At 42.3% G+C, this 18,575-nt stretch overlaps 1 protein-coding gene across 2 annotated transcripts in view; it reads left to right on the top strand.

Moving 5' to 3' along the window:
• The window catches only part of fhip1aa (FHF complex subunit HOOK interacting protein 1Aa), a 28,840-nt gene extending 11,063 nt beyond the window's left edge, over positions 1-17,777 (top strand). For both annotated transcript variants that reach the window (XM_058640992.1, XM_058640993.1), the window contains exons 2-13: positions 792-852; positions 2,187-2,401; positions 6,085-6,765; positions 8,088-8,246; positions 8,347-8,433; positions 9,964-10,131; positions 10,918-10,997; positions 11,195-11,397; positions 12,357-13,358; positions 13,933-14,111; positions 14,418-14,535; positions 16,289-17,777. In XM_058640992.1, the coding sequence (XP_058496975.1) occupies positions 2,300-2,401; positions 6,085-6,765; positions 8,088-8,246; positions 8,347-8,433; positions 9,964-10,131; positions 10,918-10,997; positions 11,195-11,397; positions 12,357-13,358; positions 13,933-14,111; positions 14,418-14,535; positions 16,289-16,485 (2,976 nt within the window). In that variant the 5' untranslated portion in view covers positions 792-852; positions 2,187-2,299 and the 3' untranslated portion in view covers positions 16,486-17,777. The remainder of the gene's footprint in view (positions 1-791; positions 853-2,186; positions 2,402-6,084; positions 6,766-8,087; positions 8,247-8,346; positions 8,434-9,963; positions 10,132-10,917; positions 10,998-11,194; positions 11,398-12,356; positions 13,359-13,932; positions 14,112-14,417; positions 14,536-16,288) is intronic.
• Positions 17,778-18,575: the final 798 nt, after the last annotated feature.

Genomic DNA, 18,575 nt, shown 5'->3' with positions numbered 1-18,575 from the left:
CTGTGAACGACTCCACGGGCGGCAGCATCTATATACTGTGCTGGTATAGGAGGAAAAGGCTCAAAACCAGGCAGAGAAACTAAACAAGTGCTTGATGACTCACCCACACATATTGTCACTCTCCATCTGCCTCCCTTTCACTCTCTATGTTTACACGACATCATGCTTTCAGCAAAGGTTGAGTGTTTTCCGAGGAACACATTATTTGAATGGTCGTGCATGAACACAGCAGCAGCAGCAGACTAGAAATACAGGTTGAATGGTTCATTCTGTGGTCAGGGTTTAACATTGTACATGCGATTAAAAGCTACTTTCTGTGCTGTGTTGTGTGACATTCTTCCCACGATTTAATCCCAGGTTTCAATGCTTGAGTGGGCTGTTGTTGGTGTGGAGTGGGCCTCTCGTTGATGAGAAGGTTACCAGTGGTTTCACAGCACTAATTGGAAGGGACACTACTGTTAATTTCCCAGGTAGCCAGCATTATGAGGATGTGATACTGAAAACAGCTGACATTCAGTTTATTTTCTTCATCTTTTCTCATCCCTCCTTTCCTGCAGACTTTGATTCACCCGTGTTTTTTTCCGTTTCCTCCCTCCCCCTCCTGCTCCCTCCTCCTTCTAACCTCCTTCCCCTGCTCCCTCCTCTTCTGGACCTCCATCCAAGTGGAGTTCGGAACAGCTTACTCATGTCCAGTCACTTCCCACCATGCCTTGCCTTTCACACGGACACTCAGTTCCTGCCTGTCGTCTTGCAGTATCTTCATATCTGCTTTTTGTGTTTTGTTACAACAGAGCAAGAATGAGGTCGTTGCCTGCCTAGAGACCTGTCTCCATGTAAGATGGCTCAGTAAAGGTATGTAACACACACACACACACACACGCACACACAGAGTCTGACACACTCTCCACACTTCTTCTACATTCCTTCTCAAGAATCTAACCAGCCACTACTCTCCTCTAAGTGAAAGCAGATGGTGAATGTTGGACTCTGTGCCGTGTTATGCCTAATTTTCTGTGGTGTGTGTGTGTGTGTGTGTGTGGGGGGGGTTTCTTGGTACTGGAGTAAAGTGAATTGAGAAGGAGAGGGGGAGCAGCGATTGGTTGAGAAGCAGTGTTGGGGCGGGGCCTTGAAGAGTTGAATTTGTCAGCATGGCGTGCAGCTGTTGCATGTTTAACAGCAGAGTCATTTGCATTGTATTGTGTAGAAAAAAGAAGGAAAGATAGTGTATGTTGTACTGTGCTGTGAGGTGACGTTTGTATTTCTATCACTACAGGAACAGAAACTGATGTACCGAAAGTCCTGTGGTGACTGGAGTGCTACAAATATGCCTACCTTTACACCCCAGTATTCATTTAAACTTGTGATATTTTTTACATATACTATATTCATAGTTTGCAAGTAGAGAGAATATTAGGCTAAACGTCCTTCTACTCTGAGCCGTACTCATGAGAAGGAGTTTAGGAGAATCTGAAAAAGTTTGATATTGTTTTGGCTTTATATTTTGAACCAGCGTTTTGGGTAAAAATCTCCGTCTCCAATATCTGCCCTCTCCAAGGAAAACAGCAAATGAGTTCCTTTGAAGGAAATGTGGGCATCTTCCAAATTTCCGTGGTGCTGATGTGAGTGTTGGAACAGAGTTCTGAAGTTGCCCACAGGCTATTTTCATCTAAAATAATATACATACTTTTTTTCATCAAAACAAGCCATGTGAGCAGTGCAGACATTGCTTGCCTGAAGATGTTGTAAATGTAAGCTCATTATAATTTCCGATACACAAAATCATTACGCTTTTTTTTTTTTTTTCGCACAAGCCAAGAAGCTTACACCCGCTTGCTGTTCACCTTGTGAAGTAAACAGAATGAAGTCAGGAATCTTCTGTGGGTGTCCGAGGTATTCCAAAGTAATTTGACAGCTCAGTCTGAAGTCCAGAGAGCAGCAGGCAACTCTCTGAGCCAAAGTCGAGCAAGATGTGCCTCGACTGAGTCATCTAACACTGCCTGTTATTGTTCTTTCTCCTGCATGCCTGTCATAGCTGCTGTCTAGCCATGCAGAGTTAGAGAGGAAGAGCAATGCACTGCAATCACCAGTCATATTGTTGCATCTGTGCTGCTATTTTGTGATGTAACACTTCATAGTTCTGTGTATATGATGACTTCTGCTTGTGTGCTTCTCCTCTGGCTCCTCAGGTCCCTAGTGATTATCCCTCCTCCTGTGGTTATGGTTGCACCCAACAAGCAGTCATGAATGTCCGCCCTCTCCTGTCTATGACATGGTTTAGCTCACGTACAATCCGGTCACCATGATGGCCTCCATGGTTGCTAACGGAAACCGAGACGCCCTGGTCTTGAAAGGGGTGGATCCAGAGACCTGCATGATTGTGTTCAAAAACCACTGGGCTCAGGTAAACACCTGCACTGAATTATTACTCTCATGTCGAGAATTTATTTTAGGATATATGCTGACTTGTTTGTTGAGAGTCAGATGAGAAGATCACAACTGCTGAATTGTTGGTGTTGAGAGGTGATATGCTGTATCTTTCACTTCTTAATTCTTGATTTGTGCGAATTTCCACGAGTTGCAGAACAAATGTATGATGACACCAAAACTTGGACGTGTGTATGCAGTTAAAATATGAAACATAACAAACAAAACACAAGGATTTACACACTGTAAATTCCTTTGAGATTTTATCAGAGTGGGCTCTTGATATAACTACAATAAGGTATTATTATAATTAAAATGTGGAACAAATAACTATATATTCTATAAGATTTTGTGTTACAAAGTATATTTTTTTTTAATCTAGTTTTGTCTTCATTTGCCTTTCAAGTGAGATCAGGACACCTGTTTGGGAACAAGAGTCTTTTAAAGATTAACCTAAATCGGTAGTGAGGTTGTTCACATTCTGCCAAACTTCTACGACAAACCCTGACAGTAGAAAGTGACTGGCTGACTTCACTCCCAGCTAACTGCAGTGTGGTCATGGCCGCTGTGGAATCTTGGCAGCGTGAAACCGTCTGCCTCTGATTTTTGGCTCTTTGAAGCAGCATGTGTCCCTGTTAACCCCGGTGGGACCTGGCGGTCTGATTCTACAACTCCTCCCTGACTTAAATGAACAGACCTTACATTCACTGACTTACTGTAACTTGGTGCATTGAAACATGTGTCGCTGACTGTCGGCTGCTGGTGTGTCAACAACAGTGGCCGTCAGTATGGGGTCTTGTCAGTGAGCAGGCTTTCTTTTCACAGCTATAACAAGCACACTTCCACTGTTAAATTAAATTAAATGCTGGTGCCAGTCCCAGCTGACATAGTACGAAAGACCAGATACACCCTGGACAGGCTGTCAGTCCATCACAGAGCTACATATGGCACTTTTCCACTACACGTATCAAAACGAACAATGCCAAACTGTAGATCAGTTAACAAGACTCGAAAATCCTGAGAACATGCAGTGACAGCACTGCCGAAATCCGGCGATCGTGAGTGGCGAGCTGCATCACATCCGCCGTATTTCAGAGTCTGTGCTCCGGTCATGCAGGAAGTACTGAGCGATTCTGGGAGAACTGAGTCTAATGATTCAGTACACCCAAAACAACTGCTTCACAAGTCACTAGTTTGTGTGTTGCGAATAAAACAACGTCACAGCAGTTGACTCCGCCCACGTTGAGGAGGAGCACTGCAGACTCCTGATAACAAGCTGTTCATTTGAATCAGGTGCGTTAGAGCAGGGCAACATCTAAACCAGGGTTGGGAAACACTGATCCAGAGAACCAGGAGAAAACCCCACGCACACACGGGGAGAACATACAAACTCTTTGCAGAGAGACCCTTGTTCCGACTGATATAAACATGCTTAGGCCTCTGCCAATTGGCTGTCCTATATGTTACTCACTGGGTCTTTAATAGTTAGACTCATTTGTCTGAATTGTTATCAGACATTATTATTGCAAGTGTTTTTTTGTGTTCCACCACCATGGTATAATGCAGTACACAACATGGTGAACAGGACCAGAACCTTTTATTCATTCAGCCACAGATGGTGCATATAAAGAAGATGATCTAATTAGATTTCAATGCACCTTCTGTTTCTTGTGGATAAACTTCAGTAATTCCTCCACTCTGAGCTAATGAGTTCAAATTGATACCTCTTATGCGATATGCAAAATGTTCAGTATGGTAGAATTTTACTAACTAAATTGGATTCACCATGATTTGACTGTTTACACCACAGGTTTCTCATATGGAGTAGATGATCTGACTAGATTAGATTAGGCTTTCTTCTCTGCATTAATTTTCATGTTTTTGAACATCTAGTACTGTGGGCATATACTGTATGTCACTAGTTTTTGAGTCACATATATTGTATTGTCACATATTCCCTCAATAGTGATCAAAACCATGCTAAATAATATATGACTATGGACACATTTTTTTTCTTTAAAATTGGGATAGAAATTGTAACCAAAAATATAAGAGACTGACTAGTCCAAGCTTGTGACTCAAGAGAGAAACTGAGTTCTCCCTTTTCCCAGATCAAAGCTTTTTCTTCACTGCTTCAGGCAAATTGACTTCAGAGTCTAATTCTCATGCTAAGTTGTTTTGTAGCCTGATTAGACTCCTCCTGACTTTGGTTTCAGTTCGGAAAACCTTGAAATCCAAGTGAGTAATACGGTATCTACCGTCCTTCAGAGTTGGGAGATCAGGTTGATATTCATGCCTGCGTGTATCCAGGCCTCACAGAGCTCATGGCGTTTGTTGTAACATGCAGAGTGACGCCAAAAATCAATAGACACCACTATAGACGGCGTAGCACGGGCAGCTTGTTACTTGTCGATATGGCTCGTCAGAGTCTCTGACTCATTCCATTCATGTCACGTGACTGTCGATAAAACTGTGAGTATCATCAGTGTGGTTCTGTTCAGCGCTGTGAGCATTTATGTCGAAACTCTCTCACCCAGTTTACGTTGAAGATCCTCTTCACAGTCAGACTTTAGTTCTCAGAAAATCCGTCCCAAAGAGAAGGCGCTCAGACCTAGTGTGCTAGAAGTGGCTCAGTAAATAATTAAATACAACAGAATCAAATAAAATGTAACTGAAGTGTAGTGCAGCACAAACAGTGTTGGGTTGGCAAAGTGATGCTGCCCTCCCTCAGTTCAGTCATCGTCAGTCTTTACTATTTGACCTAGGGCTGCAAATAACCATTATTTTCATACTGTCTATTATTGTTGGTTATGTTTTCATATTTCTTGTTTTGTCCGCAAACCAAAATGATTCAGTTTGAATGATTTCTTTCTTATATGGAGCAAATAAACCAGAACACATTCCCATTTTAAGAAGCTGAAAAAAAAAAATCAGGTAATTCGTTTTAATTACATTTTAAAGCTGAGGCCGACTAACATTGATCAGTCTACACTGTGAGACCTACACTGAAATATAGAAACATCCAGCAGCTGCTCTGGAAATGGTATGCATATTTAAAGCTCCAGTGAGTAACTTCTGTCACACCCCCTCGGAGGAATTCTAAGTAATTATCAAAACACTGGCAGGGCACGTACATGACATATGCCTAACCTCCTGTCCTTTGTAGCTTTTGTCATTCCCTTCCCCGTCACTACGGGAGGAAGCCTCGACTGCACTCCTTATGTCCACTGAGTAAAATCTTTGGCTCATCCTCAGACCTTTCACTTCAGTAGTAGTTGGACATTTTGAACCGGTCATATCCCTGAGGCTCAAGCCACTGGGTCAGACCTCACTGGGCCGAGGCAGAGGCTTTTTTTTTTTTTTTTCATCAGCCATGCACAGTTCTCTTGTGACCTGCCAGCTATTGTCATGGTAGCAGTGGCAGGCGAGGGACACTGGCTCCTTTATTGTGACTCTGGTTTCTATGCAGTGGGCACACAAGGGAGGGACAGAAAACACAAAGGACTGTTTCACTGTGTGTGCCATCAAACTGAGTTTATCTGTACTGTGCTACTAGATTATTTGCCCCTCATAGTTTTTGATACTCAGCCTGTCAGGAACAAAGAATATAATTGATTTGACACCTATAACTGTGATTCTGTGTTCTCGTATTCTCTGTAGGTGGTGAAGATCCTAGAAAAGCACGATCCCCTACGCAGCAGTTCCACCGTTCACCCCCTGAGTGTCCTCAGCCTCAGTGCTGGCTCTAGCAGTGGCTCTCGCTTTGGTCCCGTCCCCGGAGATGAAGCGAGTGCCGTGCAGAACTATGTTGAGCACATGCTGTTCCTCCTGATTGAGGAGGAGTGCGGCCAAGGCGGCGCTATGGGCCCCATCCTGGAGTTTGTTGTGATGGAAAACGTGATGGAGCGTCTCTTTGTGTGGAGCCTTCGCCGGGAGTTCACGGACGACATGAAGCTGGAGCAGCTGAAGATGTACGAGATGCTGGTGGGACAGGCGCACCAGCCGCTGCTGCACCACAAACCCATCCTGCGGCCGCTCATGATGCTGCTGTCGTCCTGCTCCAGCACGGCAGAGCCTGCGGTCGAGGCTGAGCTGGTGCTGCTGCTCAACCAGCTGTGCTGCGTTCTGGCAAAAGACCCTTCAATTCTGGAGCTGTTTTTCCACACCAGTGAGGATCAGGGGGCCACCAACTTCCTCATTTTCTCCCTCCTCATCCCCTTCATCCACAGAGAGGGCACAGTGGGCCAGCAGGCCAGAGATGCTCTGCTGCTCATTATGTCGCTGTCCGCTGAGAACGAGCGAGTGGCCAAACACATCGCAGAGAACACATTCTTCTGCCCGGTCAGTCACCAGTATTGAATTACCTCTCCATTTCTTGCACTCAGGCACTTTGTGATGTTTAACACCTCCTCTTTTTAAGTACCCCAAACCTTTGGTAAAAGGAATTATCTTAATTTTTTAGCTTTTTTTAGGCCAAAAATATGCAGATGAATTAATGGACCCACTGAGGTTAAAACACCGTTGTCACTGAATGTTATAAATGCCTGGCATTCATAAGGTAATGGCACAGTTGTGAGGGAATTCTATGTAAATAATACAGTTTACCCACGGCTGCAAAGAAAAATGTCTTTTGATGCAATGCCAGCTGGGAAAAAAAAGGAGTCTGTGTTTAATTGGTTCCACTGGCAGTCTACGAGGATAATCCTATAGAGGATGTATATATATCAATGCCAGACTAATGATGCACTGATTTTACAGTTAAATCGGACTGAGCTGATATAGGCTTTGTTGTTGCCTCAGACCAAATTCACACAAAAAAAAGACATAAATCATACCTGTTATGTGGAGAGTTAGTTGACATGATTGCATTAATTAGCGATCTTATTACCATATCATGGTTGTTATTGCAGGAGTGTTAACGACCATAAAACACTTTGACGCTTAAATATTCATCACGTTTCCTGAGCTGACCTTTAGGAGGCATAAATTCTCAGGAGTGCTATTTCATTGTGCACGGAGGAGGCTGCTGCAGTGCTTTGCTTACATCGGCAATACATTATCAAAATGCTGAGAAGATGAAATGATTTACGATAATGTGCAGTGAGAAGTAAAACACGGGTGTAAGTCTGTTGTAAAAGCCAAAGGTAAACGTGACAGCGGAGACGTGGTGCGCAACCTGCCTCATTAATCTGTGATTAAACCCATTATTTTCTCTCTAAGCAGTTTACGTTTCGGTAGGCGGCGTTTATCAGGTGATATTTCTTTTTACAGCGCAGCTGGCTTTTTCTACGGTACAGGGAAAATGTCTTACAGGACTTTTATAAACAAATATTCTTAAAATATCCTTAAATCATGAAAATAAAACACTAATTACTGGAGAAGAGATAATCAAAACCTGGGTGTGGGTGAGACGTGACAGTGTTGTTTGTTGTATGCGTTCATTTAAATCACACCTCACATGTCACTGCATAACTAACTGTGTATCCCTGGGAATGTGACAAATACCTATTCCTTAAATCTTACAATTTACAGCCAAAAAAAAAAAATGGAATCACCACTATTTTTCATATGATTCATTTTGAAATTGACCAATAGTTGTGTGCCCTTATCTGGTCCAATGAAATGAAATACTGTGCTTGATATTGACACTACTCTCACTTCAGGTGCTGGCCACAGGGCTGAGCGGCCTGTACTCATCCCTCCCCACCAAACTGGAGGTTCCCAATGAAGAGTGGCACTGCCTCCACAGAGAGGACTGGCTCCAGATGCCACCACTCGTCCAGTTTCTCAACTCACTGGAATTCTGTAACGCTGTTATTCAGGTGAACATGTGTGACACACACACGTCTCTGCCACATGACAAATGTTAATGGATGTGAGCTTCTGTTTGATTTCATGCATTTTAACGTTGACTGTTCAAAGGTGGCCCACCCTGTTATCAGAGACCAGCTGGTTAGTTACATATACAACGGATTCCTCTTACCTGTCTTAGCACCAGCTCTTCACAAGGTCAGTGCTCTTTTTCCTCTTCCTCTTAAAAATGTAGTGTATTCCAAGTGGAAATCAGTAAAAAAGTGTTGTTGTGTGGGGCTCTTCAGCCACGGCCAACTTACAGTGAGTGGTTCGTAAACTGTCTCCTAGAAAATGATGGCACATTTAATTAAAATCCATTAAATGCCCAGAGGGGGCTGTCAATACAGGTGAAATATTTGAGACTGTAATTAAAACATTTTACACAGTGGCGATTAAGCCCGTCAGCTCTATACGTCTCTCTCAGGGTTGGATCTTATGTTGCATGGCAACATTGCTGTACTGCACACAGGAAGTGATTCATTTAATGTCAAGATAATATAATTGTACTGCTCAGAAAACCCAGTCGTTAAGAGAGCAATTCTTGTCCCCGCCCGCCCCGGTGATGTTGCTGTGTACACACAAACGCTCCCTCACTAAGGTCTGATAGTTTTGCTGGACAGGACCCATTTTCAGATGGAGGAGGCAGCATACAAATAGTACAACATCTTAAAAGACCAAACAAAGTGTGATCCATGGAAGAGAGGTCCAAGTTGTTGAATCATCATAAAAACCTTGGTACCGTATTTCATTTAAATACAGAGTCTGTGGTAGAGAGAAAAAAAAAGCCCATAGAGGATCCACCTGCTGAGGAAGCTGTTCGCAAGTCTGTGTTGCATTGTAAAGACCTGCTCCAAGATCTGCTCCAAGATCACTGGAGTAAGGCAGAAAGAGTTGACGTCCCTCTGGGAGAGACGAGTCAAACAGGCTACCTCCATTGTCAGCAAACCCCAGCACATTCTAGCTAATGAGTTTGAGGTGATGCCTTCTGGTGGCAGGTACAATTTACCCCAAAACAAATCGTTTCTTAAGTTACTTTTTTCCTTCAGTGATCAGGCTGCTAAACTCGGATAGCTCTCATTTTAATCTAGTTTGTTTGTTTTTTTAAACCTAGACATGTACTTTATTTATTTATTGCGTGACTAACAGAATGTATTATTTGACCAAGGTGTCAGTTACCTAATCTGTTGATGGTGTTTGTTGTTAATTGTGAAGGCTGGATGAATGTAATGCAGATATGGCGAGCATCAAATGTATTGTCCGTTGGGGATCAATAAAGTTGTCTGAATCTGAATCAAAGGCAAACGATAACCTCTACAATCACCAAAAGTTACGCACTGCAGCTTTACAGTATAATAATTAGGTCTGACTGTACGTAACAATACAGTCTGATACAGTGTAATAAACAGTATGTACTCACGTTTGTGTAACAGTCTACATATACAGTTGTGTGCAAAAGTGTTTGCCCCCTTCCTGATTTCTTATTTTTCAGCACACTTAAATATTTCAGATTATCAAACAAATTTAAATATTAGACAAAGACAACCCAAGTTAACACAAAATGCAGTTTTTAAGTGATGATTTTATTTATTATGGGGAAAAAACGATCTACTACTACTACTACTATAGATATGTTCTAAAGTTACACAAACACTCACTCACTCACTGCTCTATCTTCTCTCCGTGCAGCTGACTCTAGAGGAGGTCATGGCCACCACAGCTTACCTCGACCTCTTCCTGAGAAGTGTTTCTGAGCCTTCTCTCCTGCAGACGTTCCTGTCCTTCATTCTCCTCCACCAACACGAGGGCGTCCACATCTTGGACACCCTGGTCAGCCGCATCAACACCCCCTTCCAGGTAAGGTCACAGGGAGCCTTCCCTTAGAGTTCAGTGATGTATGTAGACATATTGCTACTTAAGCACTCACCTCTATATACTTGCAATACTTGCTTTAAACTCACACATTGTTCACTAAACACAAAGCACACCTCCAGTGCAGGCTTCTCTGATTTTAATATGAACCTAGAGGCTCTCGGGGATATTGTTGGTACAAAGCTCAGAGATTGTTGCCGTGGTGATGCTTTGTTGCGTTGGCTTATTCTGTTACTTAAGACAGCCAGTATTGGCAGCTTAAAACAGTCCTGCATGTCAGGCAGTCTGGGTTAACTACTGTATATTAGCAGAACTGAATAAATAGTGTGTCTTTCAGAGAGTGTGAGTGTGTAATTGGCTCAGGGAGTTCCCTCCGGTGCTCGCAGTGTTGCAGCATGCATGCATTTTAATACTTGTACACGGTGCACATTGATTCTAGCTCCTACCTTGTGGCTTAACAGTTGCTTGTGCACCAGATAGACTTGACTTCCTTCTTGACAGTTATATATTTGACACATAATAGCCTCAGCAGGCCCTTCTTTTGAAATACCTGTTAATGGTAAATGCAACCAATAAAAGTCATGTTGCACCTGCCAAAAAAGTGATTATCGCCCCTTCCTTGTGGCTGCATGCAGCCAATCCTCACTATTGATTTCATTTTGTTTTACAATATGCAGTAATATGTTAAAAAAACAACACTAGAAACCATTCCCCCTGTCATCTATAATACATCTAATACATTTTCTTTTCTCTTTCCGTTGAATTCTCCAGCTGGGAACTGTGTCGCTGGCGCTCTTCCGCACTCTGATTGGCTTACACTGTGAAGATGTGATGCTGCAGCTCATACTGAGGTGAGTGGCTCGCATTCTTATGAAGCCTGCTTCATCTAATTGGTTTATGATATGATGAGCTATACTCTCTTCCTTCCACCATGCAGACTTGTTTAACATCTGTCTGCTCACTTATCCCCCCCGCTACCCCCCAGGTCTCACTCCTACAACCACCCACAGGTTTTCCTAACAGGATCTGTTCAAATCTAACTCCCCAGGTACTTGATCCCCTGTAATCACATCATGTTGAGTCAGAGACGTGTGCTGAGGGAGAGGGACTGCTACTCTGTGTCAGCAGCCAAGATCCTGGCTTTAACGCCGTCCTGCTGTTCTCCTGATCACAGTCCTCCTCCACTCCGGCAGCTGGACTCCATCCTTTTTTCCAAGGGTGGAGAGACTTCCAGTAACGCTGACACTACAGGTAAGAGTTAAGACAATAAGGGTTTCTAAACGTTTCTACTCTATTTCAACTTTGATCTTGTTTGTTGAGATTTTTTGATTCGAAGTCATTATTTTGAGTTATATTGAGTTGGAATAAATCTTATTATCCTAATTGAAAGTCTACCCAACTGGAGTTCAGCAGTTTCAGTAATAACCTCTGAGAAGCCTTAATACCTTTCGTTCAGTACGTTCATGCTGCAGATTAGTCAAAGTGAGTCAAGGCAACATTTTTTTCTAGTGGACATTTAAAAACAACCAAGCTTTGACCAAAGTGCTTTACAGCAACATAAAAGGTATAAAGCATAAAAAATAAATACAGGTAAAACAGTAAAGTAGTGACATAGAGCCACAGTAAGTCATGGATGTTTTTGCTGCGTTCAAATCAGCTGCAAGATGAATTCATCAGGCAGGTTTTAGAATTTATAATCCCATTCAAGTGACTGTTTTATTTGGAAGCTCAGTTATAAGGATGCACTTTCAATACAGAGCATATGTCATAAAAAGGGGAATTAAATGTCTTTAAATAAATAACATAATATAATCATTTCTTTCTTTCTCTCTTTTTTGCAATTGTCTCTTATTTCAATCTCTTGTTTTTACAACTCTTATCTGATTTTAACTGTGTGTTTTTGTATTTCTTTATGTCTCCCTTTATGATTTTATGTTAACTTCCACCTTGGTGGGCAATTCTATTCTATTCGATTCTGTTCTATTCTAAAAGAATTATAATAGAAATGTGTTCAACAGCAACAGAGAAGCTGTTGATCTGCATATAAACATACAACAAGGTTAATGATGAGTATTCTATCAAACGTCTCCTGCTGTTGCGCTGTATTACATCACTTTGCCTCCTGTAGTTACATGTCAGAGTCATTAGATCTTCTCTGTGTGAGACGCTGCCAACCATCTATATCAACACTTCCTCTCTGTTTTTCTTAGAGGAGAAAGAGAGCTTCTCAGAAGAGGATGATCATAACTCCTGCACCATCGGGTCAGAGGTCTACCTTGATGTCAGTTACCTTCATTACCTCTGCGATGCCCATCTGAGCATCAACAGCTGCATACGGGCCTGCCAGGTGTGGTCGGCCCCGTATGACGGCGAGGACCCGCCTCCTGAGAAATACCAGCCCGGCGTCCTCGAGGAGCCCTCGCTCAAGAGCAGGCAAGCACAGGTGGCGCTCAAGAGAGTTCCACAGCCGCTGGCACCGCAAACTAAACCCTGCCCACCGCCGAACACGGAGCTGCCCGCCACCAACCAGCTGGAGCTGGAGTGGGATGATAGTTACGACGTGTGTGCGGTTCAGACTGCAGAGACTCCAGCGGAGAGCAAACCTCCACAGCCGCCTGCCGCTGAGCCGCCAAAGCACATCCAGGAGTTGAGAAGAACAACCATCATGTTAGTGAAAGGCTCGTATATTGAGGAGAATGAGTTCCAGGATGACGTGATGGTCTACAATCTTATCGCCAAGAAGGACTCTAAAGATGTTGAGCGTCGCAAGCAGCAACGCAGCGGGTCGCAATCAGAATCACTCCATCCAAGCTCCGAGGATGTTGCCCTTAAAAATGGACTAAATCTAACACTTCCACCCGCCGTGATGGCTGATAACAGTAAGAACAGCTCGGACACAAAGGCCAAAGTTCAAACCGATTGTAATTCAAACCTCCAAAACACAACCGCGGCCGAGTTGGGCGACGACCTTCTGGCTCAGTACGAGGAGCTCATTCGTACGCTGGACACACAAGCAGGTGGGAAACTGGCCAAAGCAGAAGGAGACTCGAAGAAGCCCGTCACACCTGTGGAGGATGGCGAAGAAGAGGAGGAGGACATGGATTTCACCTCCTTCTCTGCGGAAACACCAGAACCTGAGAAACTGCAGTCGCCATTCGGGACCAAGTTTTGTAGCGGAAGTACAAGCAGGAACCATTCAGTGCCTTTCACAGGTCAGTGAAAAGGGTAGTTTGGTTGTATGGGCCACTGATGCATTGTCAGCACTGTCAGTGTTATTTCAATACTTCTTTGTTTGGATGTGGTCAGTTTGTTTGCCACAAACTGACCACACGGGACAGCAGTTCAAAAGCAGCTCCTCATTTTCTCAATGGACTTTGATGCAGTTCATACGCTTCAGTATCGTGCTGGAAAAGGCTGTTTAACTACATCATAGACTTGAGATGAAATAGGTTTAGTGAGGTGAGGCTTTTGTTAAGTGGATGAAAACTGTAAAGTGGATGTTTTTCCTTTTTGCCATAGCTGGCAGCCATGTTTTCAGTCCAAGTGACTACGCCTAGTCTGGGTCTCAACAATTCCGGCAGTAATTCATGCAAATTCACTTAAAAAAAAGAACTATCATCCATCCATCTTCTACTGCTTTATCCTCCACATGAGGGTCATGTGCCAGTCTCAGCTGACATAGAGCGACCGGCGATATCACACACATTTGGTCTGCAGCAGCCTCAGTATTCACCACAAATGACATTTGGACAGGAAAACTAAACCTCGTCATTTCACTTCCTGCAGGTCCGTTCATCAGCGTGCTGTTGTCTCGTCTGGAGAACATGCTCTCCAACACTCTCTATGTCAACTTGCTGCTGACGGGCATCCTGGCTCAGCTGGCGACCTACCCTCAGCCTCTGCTGCGCTCGTTCCTGCTCAACACCAACCTGGTGTTTCAGCCGACTGTTCGCTCGCTGTACCAGGTAACACAAACACGTGTGTCTGCATGTGGAGACGGGCTTTCATTCTGACACATTGTCAAATCAACTGAGGATGTTGAAACTTGCTGCTTGTTTTGTTGGAGGCTAAGAATGGGAGTAAAATATACTGTTTGATAATTGAAGCACTTAGATGTAAGATCAACTAAAAGTTATTTCATGTTTAGCCAAATGTCAGACTGACAGGCTGCAGAACTCAGATTTCAAGGTTGTTCTTATTAGTTTAGTGATGGTTAGATTAGTGTAAATCCTGCAGATGTTACTGTAATCCTCTTTCTTTCTTTTCCTCAGGTACTAGCCACTGTGAAGAACCAGATAGAAGAGTTGGCTTCCACCAAAAAGGACTTTCCAGAGCTGATCACTGCTGCTCAGCACTGGCTGCTGGCCAGGGAGACGATCGTAGCAGCAGGTAACCAAACAACCGTGACATAACAAAGAGTAGTTTTTACTCTTTATGTCACTTTATGTCAATGATGTTTGATTATGGAACCGCACATACAATCCAATCCAATCCAAAAAAAACAACCACAGCTGAAGCAAAGTGCTGTACATCAGAGATAAATAAAACAAATTCAGTATAAAAACACAACACCTAATAGACCTAAGAACAAACAGTAAAACAGTGGAGTGAGGCTAAAATAAGCGTTATGTGTTCCGTCTTACGTGCTCCAGTTAAAAGAAACGCAGCAGCATTTTGGACAAGGTGGAGACGTGAGAGGGACGTCTGACTTTTCAAACAAAGACACAACGTAAACCAAAAATAAATATCACAATTTAATCGCATATTAATATCTGACACAAGAAGCAACATTTTTCAAGTCAAACAGACTTTGGTAGATGACTAAATAAATGAATATGTACATAATATTTACATATTCATTTATTCATAAACATGATTTTGTTGTTAAACATGTTATGTTAAATTATGTTTAACAACAAAATCATGTTTATGAGTTTTATTAGTTTAGTTTTTGTAAACTTCCAAATGTCTAGTACAGTGTTTCCCAACCCTGGTCCTCAGGGAACACTGGCCTGCATGTTTTACACGCTCAGACACACCTGATTCAAATGAACAGCTCGTTATCAGGCGTCTGCAGAGCTTGATGACGAGCTGACCATTTGAATCAGGTGTGTCCAAACTGAGGTGCCTGACATACAGTATACACACACACACACACGTACAACATTCATGACTTGAGGGGACATTGCATTGACTTACATTCATTTCCTGGAGATTTACTCTAACCTTAACCACTGGCCTAATCCTAATCCTAACCTTACCCTAACCTCAACCTAACCTTAAAACATATCTTCACCTTAAAATGTAGTCATTTACATTGTGGGGACTTGATTTTTGTCCCCACAAGGAAGACAAGTCCCCATAATGTGACTGTGTAAACAGGTTTAGGTCCCCACAACATTAATAATACATGGGCACACATTACACACACACACACACACACACACCTGTAATAACATGAAAACGTTATCCATATAAAGTAAATAATTCAACACAATAAAAGTAATTTGAGTTTAGAACTGAGTGCACTTACAAAATCATGTTTTTAAAAAGAGATTTTAGTCACATTCTAATTTACTTTACAAAAACAAGTTAAAACTGTATTCTCAGAAGATGAAATCATATTTTTTAGGGTAAATCTTTGGCAAAATTTCTGTCACAATTTGAAGATTAGAAACACCGACGACACTGACGCCAAGTTCCTCAGTTTCACTTAATTGTTAAGAATATTTGAAAAAGCGTGTGTGTGTCTGTGTGTGTGTGTGTGTGTGTGTGCGTGCATGCATGTGCCTGCTCCTGTTGGGGAATGAGAATAAATTCTACTTGATTTTGTTAAGTCATGTGTCTTTGCAGTTGAAGAAGTATCTCAACGAAGCCCCAGAGTTCCAGGCCTGTTTTTGAACTGGATTCCCTGTGGTTTTCACAGTTGTATAAGCTGCAAAGGAAAATGTTGGAACTATGTTTGTGAGAGGATAAAAAGAGTTGAAGAGGAGGAATTTTAAAAAATAATTTCTTACAGAAAAAGCACATCTTATCATTTTTGGTTAAATTATTCATAAAAAAAGGAGAACTCATTAGCAGGAATATATTGTGTTTATACTTCATGAAATGAAAATATCTAACATTCACACGTTTCTCTCAGACAAAAACAGCGGCAGTGGCTCCGCCCACAGCGAGGCGGGGAAGATGCTGAGGAGTTCGCCGCCGCCGAAACCCAAAGCCATCTCGCTCGATCGCACAGAAGTCTTCGCTACCGTCCTCTTCACGGAATTCCTCAAAGAACTGGCTGCAGTTGCACAAGAGCACTCCATCTTATCTTACATTACTATGGAAGAGTAACACGTCCCTGAAGGCCTCTGCCGCGAGTCCAACTTATAAGGTTTTTAAAAAAAGACACTTTTATGGTGGGTTTTCTACTTTTTTTTTTTTTTTTCAGGCACTACTTGATGAAGAAACCTCTCAGATGCGGCAGTTTATACGACTGCTTTTTAACAGATATTTATTTTTATGAGCAAAGACAATCACTTTGATGTCATCTTTCTACTTCTGTTAAATGTGAGGTTTCCTGCTCGCTGAAGCGTGCGCGATAGTCCAGTAACGGTCGAACACAACCAAAGACTGTAAATCATCAGCCCTTATCTGAGCTGAATGTGTGTCTCTGCGTGATGTCTGCTGCTGCTGCTGCCGCCGCTGCCTCTCTGGAGCGTTGTTTCCTCTCCTCCTGCATTAAATTCAGCAGACAAGCAGCCGCGTCGGCATCGTCGCAGCCTAACTCGTGTTTAACTGCTCTGCGTCTCTAACGTCAGTTTAAAGTTGCAGTTTGGTTGTTTCCCGGTCAGTTCATGTTGGTACCTCAGGAGTTCTCTTCTCTCACATTTTCCCACAGTGCACTTGTTTCTCACATGAATGGGCTCCACAAAAACACGGTGTACACTATATTTAAGATGCCTTACGTTAGTGATGCCTTGATAATGTACATATTGTAAGAAGACTATGCAAATCGTTATGCAACATTTTGGGTCTAATTAAGTTTAGCATATTTTCAGAACGGGGCTGGGTATTTAAGCTTTCTTGCGTTTGTATTGCCATATTTTTGACTTACTCTGGTCTGTCACTTCCTTTTGACGTAGATGTCGTCGTCGTGTGGGGTGTTTTAGTCGCGGTGACACTTTCAGAAAGGTCAGATTGTCACGCTTTACCCGAGGAGAACATGCCTTTATTTTTAATCCACACTGTTTTGAAAATGAGATTTAATATAAGAGATATATTTTGTTACAAAGTATACCTCGGTTCATTTTTTTTTTCTTCCAGGAAATAAATAGTTTTAAATTTGTTCCTACATTTTTACTTTGCTTTACAAAGTATATTTTTCAGAAAAAAAAAACATGTCTTACTTGAAGTTGTCATTGTCGCAGTGTAAAAGTGAGGTCACAGGTTTACTGTCAACATCACTCCATCACCGTCCTGTTCCACAAACAACTTAAGACAAAGATAAAAGAAATCTAAAAGATAAATGTGGACATTTTAAGTAAAAAAAAGCAAGAGCAAACACTGAGATAATGGACTGCTTTGAGTAAATCTATAGGAGAAATGTGCTGTAGCATTATGAGTAAATATATATATATATATATATATATATATTTATATATATATATATATATATATATATATATATATATATATATATATTAAAAAAAAAATCTCATTTTAGATCTTTTATGTTTTGAATCTGGATTTCTTTTTTGTTCCCATTTGAATCCATCCAGTTTCTGCTTTGTTTCGCAGGCATTGAATTATACAGTAGGAAACTTCTGTCATTTTCTTTTCTCTTTTTGTTCCAAAGAAAATTTCTTTAGAAATCTGGATTTGTCCGAATGCAAGCTGCAAAGGTTTTTCTCTCTCTCTCTCTGTCGTACATCGATGTCACAGGCGCGGCCGTTCATGTAGCGCAGCTTCAGCCTCGTGTCACAAACCAGTCGCTGCTCTGACAATCACGCAGTCTCGCAGCACCGTGGCGTGAGAACAGGTTCATACGGGTTGTGGAGCAGTTTCTGTCTCGGCAGCTTCCAAAGATTCCTCCTCTCTCTCGTACAGTTTGGTACTCGGAGACCGATCAGGTTGCTGTTTGTTTTTGATATCTGAAGGCAAGCCTCGTTCAATAAAGACAATTTCTGGTAAAGGAAACTGAATGCACTTGATGTGTTGACTTTTCCCCCCCCACACCTCACGTCAAGCTTTCTAAAGAGAAAAGCTCATTTTGAAGTTTCACCTGACACCTTGCTTTCGTGCCAGAGCTGTTTCACAGCTTTTTGTTCCTGTTGCACCATTTAAATACACATTTCCTCTACGAGGGGCCTTCTCCCCCCAGAGAGACTTTGTTCTTAACTAGGTCTCTTTCTTCCTTTGCATGCGATGACTATGGCACAGCG

This window comes from Solea solea, chromosome 10, assembly GCF_958295425.1.
Source record: "Solea solea chromosome 10, fSolSol10.1, whole genome shotgun sequence".
Lineage (NCBI taxonomy): Eukaryota > Metazoa > Chordata > Actinopteri > Pleuronectiformes > Soleidae > Solea > Solea solea.
This window is presented reverse-complemented; position numbering and strand designations above follow the sequence as displayed.